Below are 16,064 nucleotides of genomic sequence, written 5' to 3' on the forward strand. Positions count from 1 at the left end.
CAGTTCCCTCTACCCGGGGACGGGCGCGGGGTGGACTGATCACGTTGATCTCTGCTAGAATACCAGGAACTTATAAAGAAATAGCTACGGGTAGCCCGTACTGTTTGGCAGTACATATCATATGTAAAGGCAAGCATAATGTTCTGGTGGTAAACTTCTATAACTCTTATGACAGAATAGAACCAACCAGCAACTTTAAAGAGTCATTTGAGGCAGAGTGCATTATTTTCCTACTGGGAGACTTTAACCTCCACGAGTGCCCGGATAAATATACTTCTAATGTGTTTTTGGGCCCCCCAGACCAGGAAGAAACCCACTTTGAACATTCAGACCAGGGAGCCCTTTTGGAAACCCTGTTGGCAGAAAATGGGATTACTTCGCCCAGTAGGGATGGTGAGGAGATCCCCACTTTTGAGGGACATGGTAGCGGGTCAATTATTGAATTTATTTTTATTAGTAGTAGTATCCATAGCCACACTATTAGTTATTCGGTTTTAAGGTCACATTTTAGCGACCACAATCCAGTTCTGTTAATGGTAAAAAACGTCATTAAAATGACGGTGAACAAGGCAAATCTGGTGGATAAAAATGACATCCGGCTCACAGATCAAGCACGCAGAATTAGATGGAGAAAGATAGTGCCCAGTGAGTTTCTGCTTAACCTTCGCAATAGTAGTGGGGTGGAGCTGGATTTATGTATGAATCCCGATGCAGGAGACAGGGAAGTATTGGAGGCATACCAAAAAGTGTGCCATGAGATTGCTACTAACCTGACCAGTATTGGGGTAAGGGTAGGCTGGTTCGATAATAATTGCTCATCAGCTAACAAAAACTTGAAACTGGCCCTTAAAACCAGCCCAGTGGATAAGCAGCTTGTTGCCACGCTCAGGAAAAAGTATAAGGAGGCTGTGGCCAAGAGGCGCAGAGAGATCAGAGAGGACGCATGGGCAGAGTTAACATCTGCTGACGTTCTAAAAAATAGGAATCAGTCCTACTTCTCCGATTCTGATAATAACGAACTGGATTGTGGTATTCAGGAGGACAAGTGGCTACATCATTTTAAGTCAGTCTATGAGAGTGAGATTTCTGGGGATGAGGAATCGACCACCTTTAGGAGGCTCCCCTATATGCTGATAGTTCAGGAATGAGAGGTGGCCGATGCAATTGGGAAAATGACCAGTAACAAGGCCTCCGGACCGGATGGTTTTCCTTCCGATCTTTTTAAATCAAACATAGCATTCTGGTCCAAGATCTTAACCAATGTTTTTAACAGAATTTCGAGTATTGGCATTCCGGAGACATGGTCTCAGTCAGTGATCGTGCCGATCTATAAGAAGGGCGACAGAGGTGACCCGGGAAATTATCGCCCCATTTCCCTTATTGATTCCGCCGTAAAGGTTCTTGGGAGAGTAGTACTGTGCAAGCTGACTGATTGGTTAGAAGAAACTAACACTCTTTCTTCCCTTCAGTATGGCTTTAGAAAAGGGCGAGGTACCATAGATCAGAGCCTGAACCTGCAACTACTTATAGGGAAGTACACACAAGCCTAGAAAGGCTACTTATATATAGCGTTCATGGACCTATCCTCGGCGTTTGACCGAGTCAATAGGTCCAAGCTCTGGGGTCAACTTTTAAGAATTGGTATAGACGCTAATATTGTATACTTCCTGGCTGACCTCCACAGGGATCTTACTGCCTCTGTGAGGTATGACCGCAAAGGCAACAGCACTGGTAAGATCAATATCTCTAACGGCGTTAGACAAGGGTGCATCTTAGCGCCTTTATTATTTACTCTGTACATCAATGACTTGGGGATGACCTTAAATACATCGGGTAAAGATATCCCCATGATCGGGGATCTTCACTTGCCAGCATTATTATATGCAGATGATGCTGCTTTGCTGGCTCGTACTGCAGTGGGTCTCCAACGTCTATTAAATTCTTTTTATACTTTTATGTTTTCCTTAGATCTTAGAGTGAACCATGGTAAATCACACGTAATGGTTGTGAGCCACAAAAGCAGGCCAGAGAGAATCATGAAGGCTCTACATTGCAATGGGCATAGATTGTCAAGGGTGTCCAGATTTCCCTACTTGGGGGTTGTTTTCGATCAATGTTCAACTTGGATCCCCCAGTTGCAGGAGAAGAAAAAAGTCTTCTTACGTTCAATTTTGCGGTTTTGGGGTTTTCCCGTAAACTAGGGGTTAAACCCTTGGAGGCGGTACTGCAGGTGTATAACGCTAAATGTATTTCCATTGTAATGTACGGGCAGATCTGTGGGGATATAAACCAGCCAAGACCCTCCAGGTAGTAGAGGACAATTTCCTTAAATCAATCTTGTCCTTACCGAGATCCACGGCTGGTTATATTGTGCACCAGGAATGTGGTATAGATTACTTGGAGGACCGCATTGCTATGGCCCCTTTATTGAAGTGGATTTCTGTATGGTTGAATCCAGAATTGACAGTAAACCATAACATCCTTACCGATTGCTTAGCACTGGACCACTGGGACTATATCCCTTGGTTGAAATATGTCCACCTCTTATCAATTAAGTTGGGACGCCCTGAGATGTTCACTAATCCATCCCATCTGGTTAAGGGTGATGTCAATTGGGTAAAAAATGCCTTCTTGGAAATCAGAAGGATGGACAGAGAATGTTTGGAACTGGTAAAGCCCACAGTAAGAACGCACCAGTTGATTGTGACGTCAGGGTGTCAGCTGGAATTCTACTTAAAAGTGGTAAACATCTCAAACCACAGATTTCTTCTAACTAAATTCCGGCTGAATAAAATCCACTTACTGATCAGTGGCCGCCCTGGCTGGGCAAACTCAAATGATCTGGGGCTATGTAATTGTGACGGGCTTTCCCTTATGGACACTGCCCATTTTATGTTCTTCTGTAAACACTTCACCGCCATTAGGAAAAAGTTTATTGTACCTTTATTAAAAGGAAAAGGGTTCTACCAAGTGAAACCTGCGTTATTATTTCTCCAGTTATTACCAAGTGTCTGGGAAATTTACAACATTGCTACATTTTTGACAATTGTAACCAGATTAAGTAAAAAAATTAATTGGGCAAAGTAATAACATAATGTACGCAACTCTTTTTTAACTGGTTGTATAGATATGATTGTTATTAAATTTTAATTATGAAATGCTTTTATAACGTAAAAACATATTTATATCACTTTTAACTTGACCTTGTGTATTGTTTATTGCCAATCCTAGGTCCTTTTTAATTGTATAATCTGTTGCTTTTTGGACCAATTTGCATGTTTTTTGTATACTTTTGTGGTTTATGTTTGAAACCGAATAAAGTATTTTTTTGACTTTTTGACATTACAGTAGAAGAGATTAGGGTGGCCATGGCTAAGCTCAGGGCGGGGAAGGTATCGGGACCAAATGTTTTCCCAGCGGAATTCTTTAAGAAAACTGCAGATCTCCTGACCCGCCATTTATTAGGACTGTTTATAGACGCGGAGTCAGATGGGATATTTCCGCTGGACCTCCGCCAGGCTACGATTATCCCAATCTATAAAGAAGGCAAGCCCCCCGATGACTGTTCGTCTTACCGCCCCATTTCCCTCCTTAACGTGGAGGCCAAGCTCTTCACTACGATCCTAGCCCTTCTCCTCAGGAGGGTGATCCCTGGTCTTGTGCATCTTGATCAAACAGGTTTTCTCCCCGAGAGGGCGACCAGGTATAACTTGAGGAGAACACATAATTGGCTCATGGAAGTATTCAACAGAGACGATCCCTACTGGTTCCTCTCCCTAGATGCCGAAAAGGCATTTGACACAGTTCACTGGCCATTCCTGGAAGGAGTGCTAGATAGATTTGGCGTTGGCCCAAAATACAGAGGGAAGATACGTCTGCTTTACAATGATCCTAGGGCGAAAGTCCGGGGTAATGGCACACTTTCAAGGGACTTCCCAATACGGCGGGGCACCAGGCAAGGTTGTCCCCTGTCCCCGCTACTGTTCGCGCTCTCCATAGAAGTCATGGCTTGTCCTGTTCGGCAAAACACGGCGATTAGGGGCTTCGGCATACAACCGACAGACGCCATAACGGAAAAACTCTCACTATATGCAGATGATGTCCTGCTGTATATCACAGACCCAGAAACCACCATTCTGGCACTGTTCCTAGAACTTGACCGGCATGGGTCTTATGCAGAGTATCGAATCAATTGGCATAAATCATTTCTTTACGACCCCAGGGACGCGAAGGGAGATACACGCTCCCGGACCGATTGGAAAAGGCCTCAGAGGGGTTTAAATACCTCGGGGTGTTCATCACGACCAATAGGGAACTCTCCTTTGAGAAAAATATCCGACGCGTGCTGCCTAACTTTATAGAAGATGCAGCGCGATGGAGACTGTTACCCCTGACGCTTCTGGGCAGAGCGGCAATGTTTAAAATGATTACGCTCCCCCGGTTCCTCTATGCCTTCCAAAATTAATATTTTCCCATGAAGGGTTTGGGTGTTCAAGGATATCCAGGTGGAACTTAGGGCCTTTCTTTGGCTAGGGAAACAATCTAGAGTGGCGCTCTCGACTCTCCAAAGACATCAATCTAATGGGGGTATCTCCTTGCCCGACCTGGAGGCCTACTACTGTGCGGAACATCTGGTCGCCATCAATGAATGGATGCATGCCCTGGCCACCCACCCCACATACGCACTAGAAAGACACACCATGGAAGCACACACTTGCCTCCACTATCTGTATGGGGGTAAAGGCAGGGCCAGACTGCTGCCTGCCACGAGACTCACACTCGGAATCTGGACAAGGGCGACACGAGCAATAGGGTGGGAACATAGATTAACCAAACAGACTCCACTGTGGAAATGTGCCTGGCTCAAATAAATTAGTAAATTAAAGGGGTTCCGGAGTTGGGATGCTATTGGCATGTCGACCCTAGGAGATGTGATGAAAAATGGGGTGTTACAAGCCTTTTCGGCACTACGCAAAGAGTACGGGCTCCACCACACACAATACTTCAAATACATGCAACTAAGACATGCGTGGATGGCAGAGGGAGCCCTGACGGAGGCGCTTCCGGAATATGCGCCACTCGAGGGCCGCCTGCTACAAGAAAGCATCCCTACTAAGGCAGTGTCCCTTACCTATAAAACAATAATGAATAATCGGACAGATAAACTGGGAAACCTACGTGCCACATGGGAGAGGGAGGTGGGGGATATGAATGAAGTGGATTGGGGGACGGTCCTGATGCACCCAAGGGAGGTAGCGGTCAAATCTCGACTGCGGTTGATTCAATTTAATGTCCTCCATAGGACCTATTTTGACAGGGCATGGCTACATAGGATAGGGAGGATACCGGACCCTGGCTGCTTGAGATGTAACACGGAAATGGGGGATTTCTATCATACCATATGGACATGTCCACATATACAACTCTTTTGGAAGGCGGTCTTGGCAGAGCTGGGGGAATTGTTAGAGACCAGCATACCCTTAGACCCCAAACTGGTACTACTTGGAATGACAAACAATGTGGACCTGGCTAGACCGCTGTTGATCTTTCTGGTATTGGCCCCAGTTGTGGCTAAGTGGGATGTGGCCAGGAAATGGGGGGAGACAGACACGCCTCAGTTGGGTGAATGGAGGAGGGGGATGGGCCTCTATATGGCTGCAGAGAGAACTACATTTAAGGCAAGGGGATGCCCCAAAAAATTTGGCAGGGTGTGGGGCAAATGGAGGAGCTATCATGGAATGTATGGTGGGTTGTGAGTTCCAAGCTGGGGAGGGAGGTTTCTATCGCCATGGAGTTAACTGCAATAAAGAGGTGGAGGTTGTTGGATGGGGAACGCAAAATGGGATGTTATGTTGCATTAATGGATATTGTGTCTCTTTGACTACAACAGGAGACGAGGCCAACGGACTTGGGGGTGGGGGGATGGGTGTGTGGCTCAATAATGACATGCTTCAATTTTGACTTGTTGATGGAAAATGCAAATAAAAATGTTACCAAAAAAAAAAGAATTGAAGAAATGCTGCTCCTCCCTTGGTGATATTTATGTATTAAAAAGGAAGGTTTGCCCTCCTCTACAGGTTCCCTCCCCTGAGGTCAGTCCATAGCTACAAACGGAAACAACAGGGTTAGGTGGAAGATAGAGCTACACAACGTTGCACGTATACACCTGAAGAGGAATGGTATCACCTGCTAAACTGTATTGAAACCGAAGCTGTAACTAAATAATTATGCTGTGTACCTCTGCACTGTGCTCTGCATACTGTGATTTATAGGAAAGATGCTTAATTTAGTTAAAATTACCGATCAAAATGACTGTATGTAAACTGCATTGACACAATAAAGGTTTTTGAAAATTAAAAAAAAAAAAACAAGGTTTGGCATAGAAAAAGGTTTATTTTGCCAGGTCGAAAAGGCAGTTTGAAACTGTACACACAGGCTGCAATGGTGGGACCTGTTTAAAGTGCTATTTGAGTGAGTGGCACAATCAGTGCTACAAGGTCACTAGTAGCATTTAATTTACAGGCCCTGAGCACAGGTAGAGCCACTTTACAAGCAATGTACAAGTAAATTAAATATACCAATTGGGTATAAGCCAATTTGACCATATTTTAATGCGATAGCACATTGAATGTAACACTGGTTAACAGTAGTAAAGTGCACAGAGTCCTAAAGCTAGCAAAAATGAAGTCAGCAAACAGGAGGTCCGAAGGCAAAAGGTATGGGAAGAATCCATCGCAAAGCTGCCAGGTCTAACACTTATTTTGTTACACTGACTTGCCTGTGAATATTTACCATATTATCCTTTAACAAGTGAAACACTGAGTGATACAAGTTGTATTGAATTATATTTAAAACGCTCCCAAGTGTGAGTTCACCCACTCAGACCATCCCTTTCTTCCACGTCGGTTAACTACATGGCTCCATACAGGTCATAACTTCTCGAAAATGTATAACTTCCTATCCAATCCATTGCAGACACAAACTTCGATCCTACACTCAAAACAGGCCAATCATTTTGGTCCTGAAATGTTTGGTCACATAACTGATGAGGCCTGTCAAAAGATTACCAGCATTTCATAATAAAATTGCAGTAATTCCTGCAAACTTAGCACTATACAATGAACCTACTTCATTGGACTCCTGCCTGACTTCACAAGCTAAATCTGCAAGACAATGACATCTGTTGGAACTGTAATCGGGAGACTGGTTCACATCAACACAGTTTTTCCAATGTTCACACCTAGTTCCTTATTGCGATCCAATTCAGAAGCAGCTCTCTGAGATCTTTAGGGTACCCATTGCTCTTGACTTCCCCATGGTAGTTCTAGGCCCCTGGGCTTCCAAGCTTACATTAAAATTGAACGCCAATGATATGGCCTTGCTGGACTTTCTACTGGCAATTGCAGTGAAGTTATCCTCTCAGAGTGTAAATCATATGATAATCTCTCACACCACACCTGGTGGGCAGGTGTTTCCTTCCTCAGGAGAGCACAGTTCTCAATCTTCTCGTCTGGTCTTCCTCAAAATATCTAAGGTGATTTGGCACTCATTGGACAAATACATTGCTTTGGATTAGAAATCATTATAACCCTTCCCAGCTCCTCATTGGCCATTATTTGTTGGCTGTATAGTTGCTAAAACTGTCCCACTGGACTTAATCCTATCCCCTCCTTTTTTCCCCTTATATTTGTTCTGCGATACTTACGCTCATCACTGCCTGGTTTCCTACAGATTAACAGGACATCACAGTACTCCTCAATTTCTTGCTATGGCGGTAATAGTCTGTGATGCCTCCTACGATTACTTGTCACACCTTATAACTTTCATGACTGTACTTGTTAAAGTTTGTGAAATGTAATCTGGCTATATTTTCATAAATAATTTTATGTATTGCACTATCATTTTGGCACTAGTTATTAGGGTGACCCACCGTCCGTAAATTTCACGGATCGTCCGTAATTTGGATGGTAAACAGACATAATATCGATTCCAAAATATCGATTGGACAAAATATCGATGAAAAAATATAGACTGGACAAAATATCGACTAGACAAAATATAGACAACAAAAATATCGACTAATATCGACTAGAATAGCAAAAATATTGAATCAAAAATATAGACTAGACATAATATAGACTAGAAAAAATATAGACTACAAAAATATCGAAAATAAGGTAGGTTATTAATATTTAATAATATTTGAGTAATATAAATCTGTAGCGGGTTGTGGGTTTATAGGGGAATAGGGTGGGAAGTAATTTAATTATAATTAATTAATTATGTAAATTTAATCTAATTGTTAATTAAATAATAATTTGAAAATAATTAAAATATAATTGGTAATTAATTTAAAATAAATAATTGATAAATAATTAATATTTTGTAATTTATTTTCTGTAGCGGGTTGTGTGTTTATAGGGGAATTGGGTGGGAAGTAATTTTATTATAATTAATTAATTATGTAAATTTAATCTAATTGTTAATTAAATAATAATTGGTAAATAATTAAAATATAATTGGTAATTAATTTAAAATAAATAATAAGTTTTTGGGTAAAGGGATATTTTTAGGGTTCAGGGTCAGTTTTCAGTTTTTGGGTAAAGGGGTATTTTTAGGGTTCAGGGTCAGTTTTCAGTTTTTGGGTAAAGGGGTATTTTTAGGGTTCAGGGTCAGTTTTCAGTTCTTGGGTAAAGGGGTATTTTTAGGGTTCAGGGTCAGTTTTCAGTTTTTGGGTAAAGGGGTATTTTTAGGGTTCAGGGTCAGTTTTCAGTTTTCAGTTCTTGGGTAAAGGGGTATTTTTAGGGTTCAGGGTCAGTTTTCAGTTTTTGGGTAAAGGGGTATTTTTAGGGTTCAGGGTCAGTTTTCAGTTTTTGGGTAAAGGGGTATTTTTAGGGTTCAGGGTCAGTTTTCAGTTTTTGGGTAAAGGGGTATTTTTAGGGTTCAGGGTCAGTTTTCAGTTTTTGGGGAAAGGGGTATTTTTAGGGTTCAGGGTCAGTTTTGGGTTTTTGGGGTACAGGGATATTTTTAGGGTTCAGGGTCAGTTTTGGGTTTTTGGGGTACAGGCGTACGCTTTCTCTACTGTAGTACCCACTGGAGTGGTTACATTAAATTTAAACCTTTTGCTATGCCACGGTAAATATATTCTATATGTTTTATTAATAACATGTATTTATATATATATGTATTATTATTATTAATTTTTAAATTTACATTAATTATGTAATTATGTTACATTTATTTAATAATTTTAACAATGCTTATATTAAATATATGTAATATTATAATAGTTTTAACTTATTTTAAAGACATAAAAAAATCGATATTTTGACAGTCTATATTTTTAACACTCGATATTTTAAACTCGATATTTTTGTACTTACCTGTTTGTAGATAGAAAGTCGATATTTTGTCTGTCGATATTTTGGCAACGATATTTTTGCAGGTCAATATTTTGGCAGTCTATATTATTTCAGTGATCCAATTTGGATCTCACGTCCGTTGTCCATGATGATCCCTTTAACGGACGCCTTTTATCTGTAATTTTGGGCATTGCAAGGAACCGCACTGTTCCACTGCATAACGCCTCAATTCCCTGATGGGGCCGCCTCGCACTCCTCCTCGGAGCACAAGAGCAGCCCCACTCCGCCCATTGTCATTATGTATGCGGCTGATGATTGCCACATACAGAATGATAATGGCCAGTCTGGGCTGCAAGCATGTGGTGGTGGGCCTCTCCCAGCCTCCATCTAGGGCAGGGCATTCTGTCAGATGGATTTTCAATATTATATACAACTAAGCCATTGTTGCTGCTTTTGTATTTTATGCTAATAACAACCATTAATACAAACAACAGTTCTGGCTTGTTATAGGTGTAACGTTACTTGTTATATTATAAATCTGAACACAATGACAGAAGAGGCATAATACCAGTCGGGTGATACACTGTACTAAACACAGATTTTTTGCTTAGCTGTTTTATTCCACACCCTTAACTACATCGAACACCACCTTTGGAGATACCCTGGTTTTTTCATCCCATTTAAAGCCCTGGAAAAAACACCATGTCACAGGGTCCTCATGGTTTGTCACTGTGCATCATGCATGACTCATGACTTCCACTTTTTCAGATTTCATACGTACAAGGGCATAGTGAACCATACCCCCACTACACCCCTTGCTTTAGGAACTACAGCAAGGGTAACATTCTTGATGGGCCTCTTCTGTCTGCAACTCTGCGGACAAAGGCTCAGCTCATAATTGTTATGAAAAGGTGGGCGAGTGAGTAAGAGAAGGGATGGGTGGATGGCTGGATGGATTAGTGAAAGGGTGAATGATAAATGAAAGGTTGAATTGATGGACAATTAGAGAAAGGATGGATGGGTGCTTGAGTGTAAGGATGGATGAGAGAAAAGATAAATAGATGGATGTATGGGTGGAAGGGTGGATGAGTGAAAGGATGGATGGATGAGTGAAAGGGTGGATGGATGGATTGATGAATTGATAAGTGAAAGGGTGAACGGATGGGCGGATGAGTGAAAGGGTGGATGTAAAGATGGATGAGTGACTGAAAGGGAGGGTAGATTAACAAAAGGATGGACAGATGAGTGAAGGAGGAAAAGGGTGGATGGATGAGAGAAAGGATGGATGATTGATAGGGTCAATGGATGGATTCATGAGTTGATGAGTAGATGGATGGGTGGGTGGATTGATGGAAGGAAGGATGGCTAAGTGAAAAGGTTGATGGAGAGAGAAAGGGAGGATGGATTGTTGACTGAGGGTGAATGGGTGGAAGGATGAGTAAGTGAAAGGATGGCTGATTGGGTGAAAGGATAAATGGCTGGATGCATGAGTGAATGGATGGATGAGTGGATGGATGAGTGTACAGATTTGTAGGGCGAAAGGGTGGATGGATGGATTAGTGAAAAGGTGGATGGAGGGATGGATGGGTGAAATAATGGATCGAAGGATACATGATGGATACGTTTGCAAATGGTTGAATATGTTTGGATATGGATGGGCTTATTTATATACTATTGTGCAACCTCCTCTGATGTGTCTGTAAACTTACATTTTGTCCTGAAGTTTTGTCCTGAATTTTGACCTCCTGTCCTGAATTTTTACCTGGATTTTGACCCTTTGTCCTGAATTTTTACACTCTCCATCTTGAATTTGCACTCATGACAGTTTGTCATCCTATTGGTTATATGTATGTCTTCAAGCCAATAATAATTACATATAAAAAAAAGTTTGCAAGTGTGGCAGAGCACTTCTGCACACTCGCTATTTAAGAGGTAGTTTACATGCATGCATGCATAGTTTACTGAAATTCAGATGCACATTTTGAAAATATTGCAGCCATAGTTTAGACACTGTAACACAGCTGCTCTCAAAAGCGCCAATTGGTTTGTAAGTCAAAAGATCGATTTTTTATTATGATCTTTAAAGAAATGTAATCAAAATGTTAACCACACCACCACACCTATGCAGTCAAAGTAAGTATGAATAGGTTAGAGTATGTAGATAGGAGTAGATTTACTCCAATTAGCTCCACAGCTGTATTATTTGATAATGTCAAGGTGTATAGATGTGGATTTAAGAAGAGTACGTCTATACCGACCTATAAGCTTTCATTGTCGTTCGTGGCAGTCGGAATTGTGGACTCCATATTTAGGTCGTCGAAATATAAGACCTGATAAAGCGGTAGGGGTGAAGAGGTGTTGCTCGCTAACAAGTAACTGGGCGCTGTGACATCATCGGTGAAGAGCTTTCTCTTTCTCCCCTCAGATCAGCAACGCTGTCCTCATTATCTTCGTCAGCTACTTTGGAAGCCGGGTGCACCGTCCACGCATGATCGGCCTGGGTGGGCTGCTGCTGGCTCTGGGGGCCTTCCTCCTGACGCTACCACACTTCATTTCTGAACCCTATCATATCACCTCCATGTCCAGAGGTAAGTGCCTGCTCCTCGGGGGTGGGTGCCTTGAGGTTCGTGGCTCCTCACCTGCACAGACTCCAATCAGGATACTGGTAAAAGGGGGTTTCATTGCAAAACTGATTGCAGATGATTTATGCAAATGTAGGCACTGCGGATGGTTCCTTTCAAGGCACACTCATCTTTTATTTTAAGTTTGAAAAGCTTTATCGAAGAAAGTATACAATGTAAACATCAGTACATAAGAAAAAGGCAGCCAAAAGGTTAATAAATTGAAAAGTACAACATCTGAAGGTAACAACCCCGAAGGGCGTAAAGGAGCTTTACTAAGGGAAAAAAGCTTTAAAAGGAGATTTTGTTTTAAGAAAAAAAAACAGAGGGGGGAAAGAGATAGAAAAGAAAAGAAACAGAAGAAAGAAAGAAGAAAAAAGAAGGAGATAGAAAGGGAATAGCCTATGAAATCAGCTCATATATTAAAGGGCAGTACAGATGTGAAAATTCTATTTATATAGAACAGAAATGCAGTTGCACAACAGATTTGTAAATCACGCAACACCTCTGGAGAGAAAGTCAGTTAACAGCAGCCATAATAGGTCTCTCTTAATTAATGTGGTGGCAAAGGCACGGTCAAGTCTATGATGATGACATAATAAATTCCACCAGGCATTATAAGATATCTTAGAGGTGTCCTTCCAGTTGGTGGGTATAACCTGAAAGAAAATTGCTATGAAAAGATCTATAAATTTACCAACATTACAATGAACATCCTAAATAGGTGAAGAGCCACCTAAGAAAATATGTACAATTTCAAAAGGAAAATCAGTAGTTAAGATTTTATTCAATTGTGACCAAATTCACAACCAAAGGGAATTGACTAATGGACAATAAAAAAACATGTGCAAGAAATCAGCATTATCATGAGAGCAAGACCAACATTTTTTGGAGTCAAGTAACTTAAACTTATATAAATCAGAAGGAGTAAAAAAAAGTCTATTATAAAAACAATAACAAGTTTGTGTAGTACTAGCTGATCGGGAAACGGTGTGTATTTTAGACCAGATACTATCCCAGAACTGGAAAGAAAACTCTTGAGCTAGGTCTTGTTCCCAGAGTAATACAAGCTTAGATTTAGTTCTAAGAATATCAGATTGAGAAAGTGTTTTGTAAATTGTAGCAGCCTTGAGAGGAAGTGAAAAATCTGGTGGAGGAAGGAAGGTTGGGGGGGAGGTGGGTAATAGAATTTGTTGCGAAATAAAGTCAGTTAAAAGATGTTTGAGCATAGGATATTGAGAGGAGTGTGCGTTGGAGAGGTGAAAAGTATCACAAATGTGAGAGAAAGTGGGTAGGACGTTATGATTAAGTAATTGAGTAGAAGTTATGATAGATTTATCAATCCATTCTTTCCAAAAAAGCCTTTTATTGTTTATTTTAAGGGATTTATTATACCATATGGGAGTAAGAGAGTGTAAATCAGCTTGTGAGAGAAAGGAGCGAAACATTTATTGAGTGGCAAAACTTCGGATTTATCTATGTTCAATTTGTAACCTGAGACTGAAGAATAATCCTGTAACAAAGAAAAAAGAGCAGGTAAAGAAGTGAACGGATCAGAAATATAAAGCATAATGTCGTCTGCATAAGCTGTGTATTTGATCTCAATATTTTTATAAATAAAGCCGGTGTAAGAAGAAGAATGACAGATTGTTTCTAAAAACAGTTCTAAAGCAAGTACGAAAAGAAGGGGCGAAAGAGAACACCATTGCCTAGTGCCTCTACGGAGAGAAAAATAATCAGATTGCGAACCATTAACCCAAATAGAAGTAGAAGGGGTAGAATAAAGCAGTTGAATGTAACAAATGATAGGAGGACTGAATCCATGCCATCTTAATGCTCCAAACATAAAATCCCAATTAACCCGATCAAAAGCCTTCTCAGCATCCAATGTAATAGCCGCAATAGGGGAATCCATTTTAGAAGCAAGGTGTATAATATTAAGGAGAGTTCTCGAATTATCTGTAATATGTCTACCTTTAATAAATCCAGACTGGTATATGTTTATAAGATCTGGAATAATTTGATTAATCCGTAATGCTAAAATTTTTGCATCTATTTTGCAGTCGGTATTAATAAGGGATATGGGCCGATAACTTTTACATAGGGAGGGATCTTTGTCCTTTTTGGGAATGAGACAGAGCATAGCTTGAGTGAAAGAACCTTTTGATTCTCCCTTGAGTTAATCAAAGAAAGAAGATGTGGTATTAAAACAGTTTTGAAATGAAGATAAAAACGTATTGTGAAGCCATCTGGGCCGGGTGTTTTGTCCTTGGGCAAAAGAGTAATGTCATTAAGTATTTCAGTTTCTGAAATAGGAGCATCTAGGGAAGAGAGATCGACAACATTATGAGAGGTTTTAGGGATGGATTGAAAGAAAGAATCAATCTGTGCTGTAAAAGGATTGGATTCTGGGGTGTAGAGAGTTGAGTAATATTGGACAAAGCAATCAAGGATTTTGGCGTCAGAAGACTGTGGAATACCCTGCGAATCAGTAATAGATACAATTTTAGTCTTTTGTTTTTTAATTTTGAGATAATTTGCAAGTGATTTACCTGCCTTATTGCTTCCACCATACATTTTAGCGTTGAATTTAAGAATATTATTGGAAGCAGAGTCCCATGAATGTTTGTTATATTACATTTTAGCTTTAATAAGAGAAGACAGTGTATCAGGGGAATTAGTAGTGAAATAGAGATGTTCCAGATGCTTAATTTGTTTAAGAATTTGGGTAGAATGAGCTATGGCTGTTTTCTTCTTACGCGATACAAAATCAATAACGCAGCCTCCAGTGGTAGCTTTAAAGGCGTCCCATATAAAATGAAAATCAGATGTGGAGTCAAGGTTAGTATGAAAAAATTCAGTCATGAACAACAAAAAATGCTCTACAAACAGAGGGTCTAGAAGGAGAGAATTATTAAAGCGTCAGCGCCTGGAAGTCGGAACAGGAGAAGGATAGTCCATATCCAAAATAACAGGGGCGTGGTCGGAAATGAGAATGGAACCTATTCCTGAATTAGTCATGAACTGAAAAGCATGTTGGGTGAGAAAAATGTAGTCAATGCGGGAGTGCGAAGCGTGAGCTGGAGAAAAAAAGGAGAACTCAAGAGTGTCAGGGTGGGATATTCTCCATGAATCAATAAGGCCTCTGGAGGAGATTGACTTACAAAAGGACTTTTGCATTTTGTTAGGAATGTATTTGGTTTGTGATTTCCTGTCCAAAAAGGGATACATTAGCTGATTACAATCAGCCCCCACAAATAAATCTTCAGTGTCATGAGAGGAGAGAAGCAAAGTAAAATCATTCCAAAATGTGGGGTCAACACCATTAGGGCCATAAACATTGCAAAAAGAAAGCTTAACATTGTTAACAGTACAATCTAAAAACAGCCATCTACCTTCAGTATCTTGTGACTCATGCAACAACTGAACAGTCAATGATTTATGAAATAGAATGATAACACCGTTTTTGTTGTTAACAGCTGGGGAGCAGAAGACCGCTCCAACCTATTGTCTACGCAATGAGGACAAATCCTGTAGAGATAAATGTGTTTCTTGCAATAAAGCAACTTGGCATTTCAATCTCGCTAAATGAGAAAGGACACACTGTTTTTTAATAGGATTCCGAAGTCCTTTAACATTCCAGGAGATGATTCTAAGACCAGTCATTTAAATAGAGAGAGAGAAAGTAAACCAAGGATTGGAAAACCTGATAAAAAATAAATAAATAAAAAGTAGATAATGAATAAGAAAGTAGGAAAGAATGAATAAGAAACTTATAGGAGCTAAAGAGAAGAAAATAGAGAAAAAAATAAATCTATCCGTATATGCACCAGAAAAAGCAAAAAGTGATTTAACATTAAGGGAGTTACCAGAAGGGGAGAGGAGGAGATGATAAAAAGGGCGAAGAATAAGTATAGGGAAAAAGAGAAGATAGAAAAGAGAGAGTAGAAAAAGAGTAAAGGGAAAGACATAGAAAGGAGAGAAAAAGAAAGAGAGGGACTATGTCCCTCAAAAAATGAGAGCAAAAAAAATGACAAAAAGCCAAATGGCTTCAGTCACAAAAGACGAATCTATGACAGAA

General features: G+C 40.5%; 1 protein-coding gene across 2 annotated transcripts in view; it reads left to right on the top strand.

The window, feature by feature from the left end:
• The window catches only part of SLCO2A1 (solute carrier organic anion transporter family member 2A1), a 661,420-nt gene that overhangs the window by 384,725 nt on the left and 260,631 nt on the right, over positions 1-16,064 (top strand). For both annotated transcript variants that reach the window (XM_086943938.1, XM_086943937.1), the window contains exon 3: positions 11,788-11,950. In XM_086943938.1, the coding sequence (XP_086800064.1) occupies positions 11,788-11,950 (163 nt within the window). The remainder of the gene's footprint in view (positions 1-11,787; positions 11,951-16,064) is intronic.

The sequence above is a fragment of the Lissotriton vulgaris genome, chromosome 11 (assembly GCF_964263255.1).
Source record: "Lissotriton vulgaris chromosome 11, aLisVul1.2, whole genome shotgun sequence".
NCBI lineage: Eukaryota > Metazoa > Chordata > Amphibia > Caudata > Salamandridae > Lissotriton > Lissotriton vulgaris.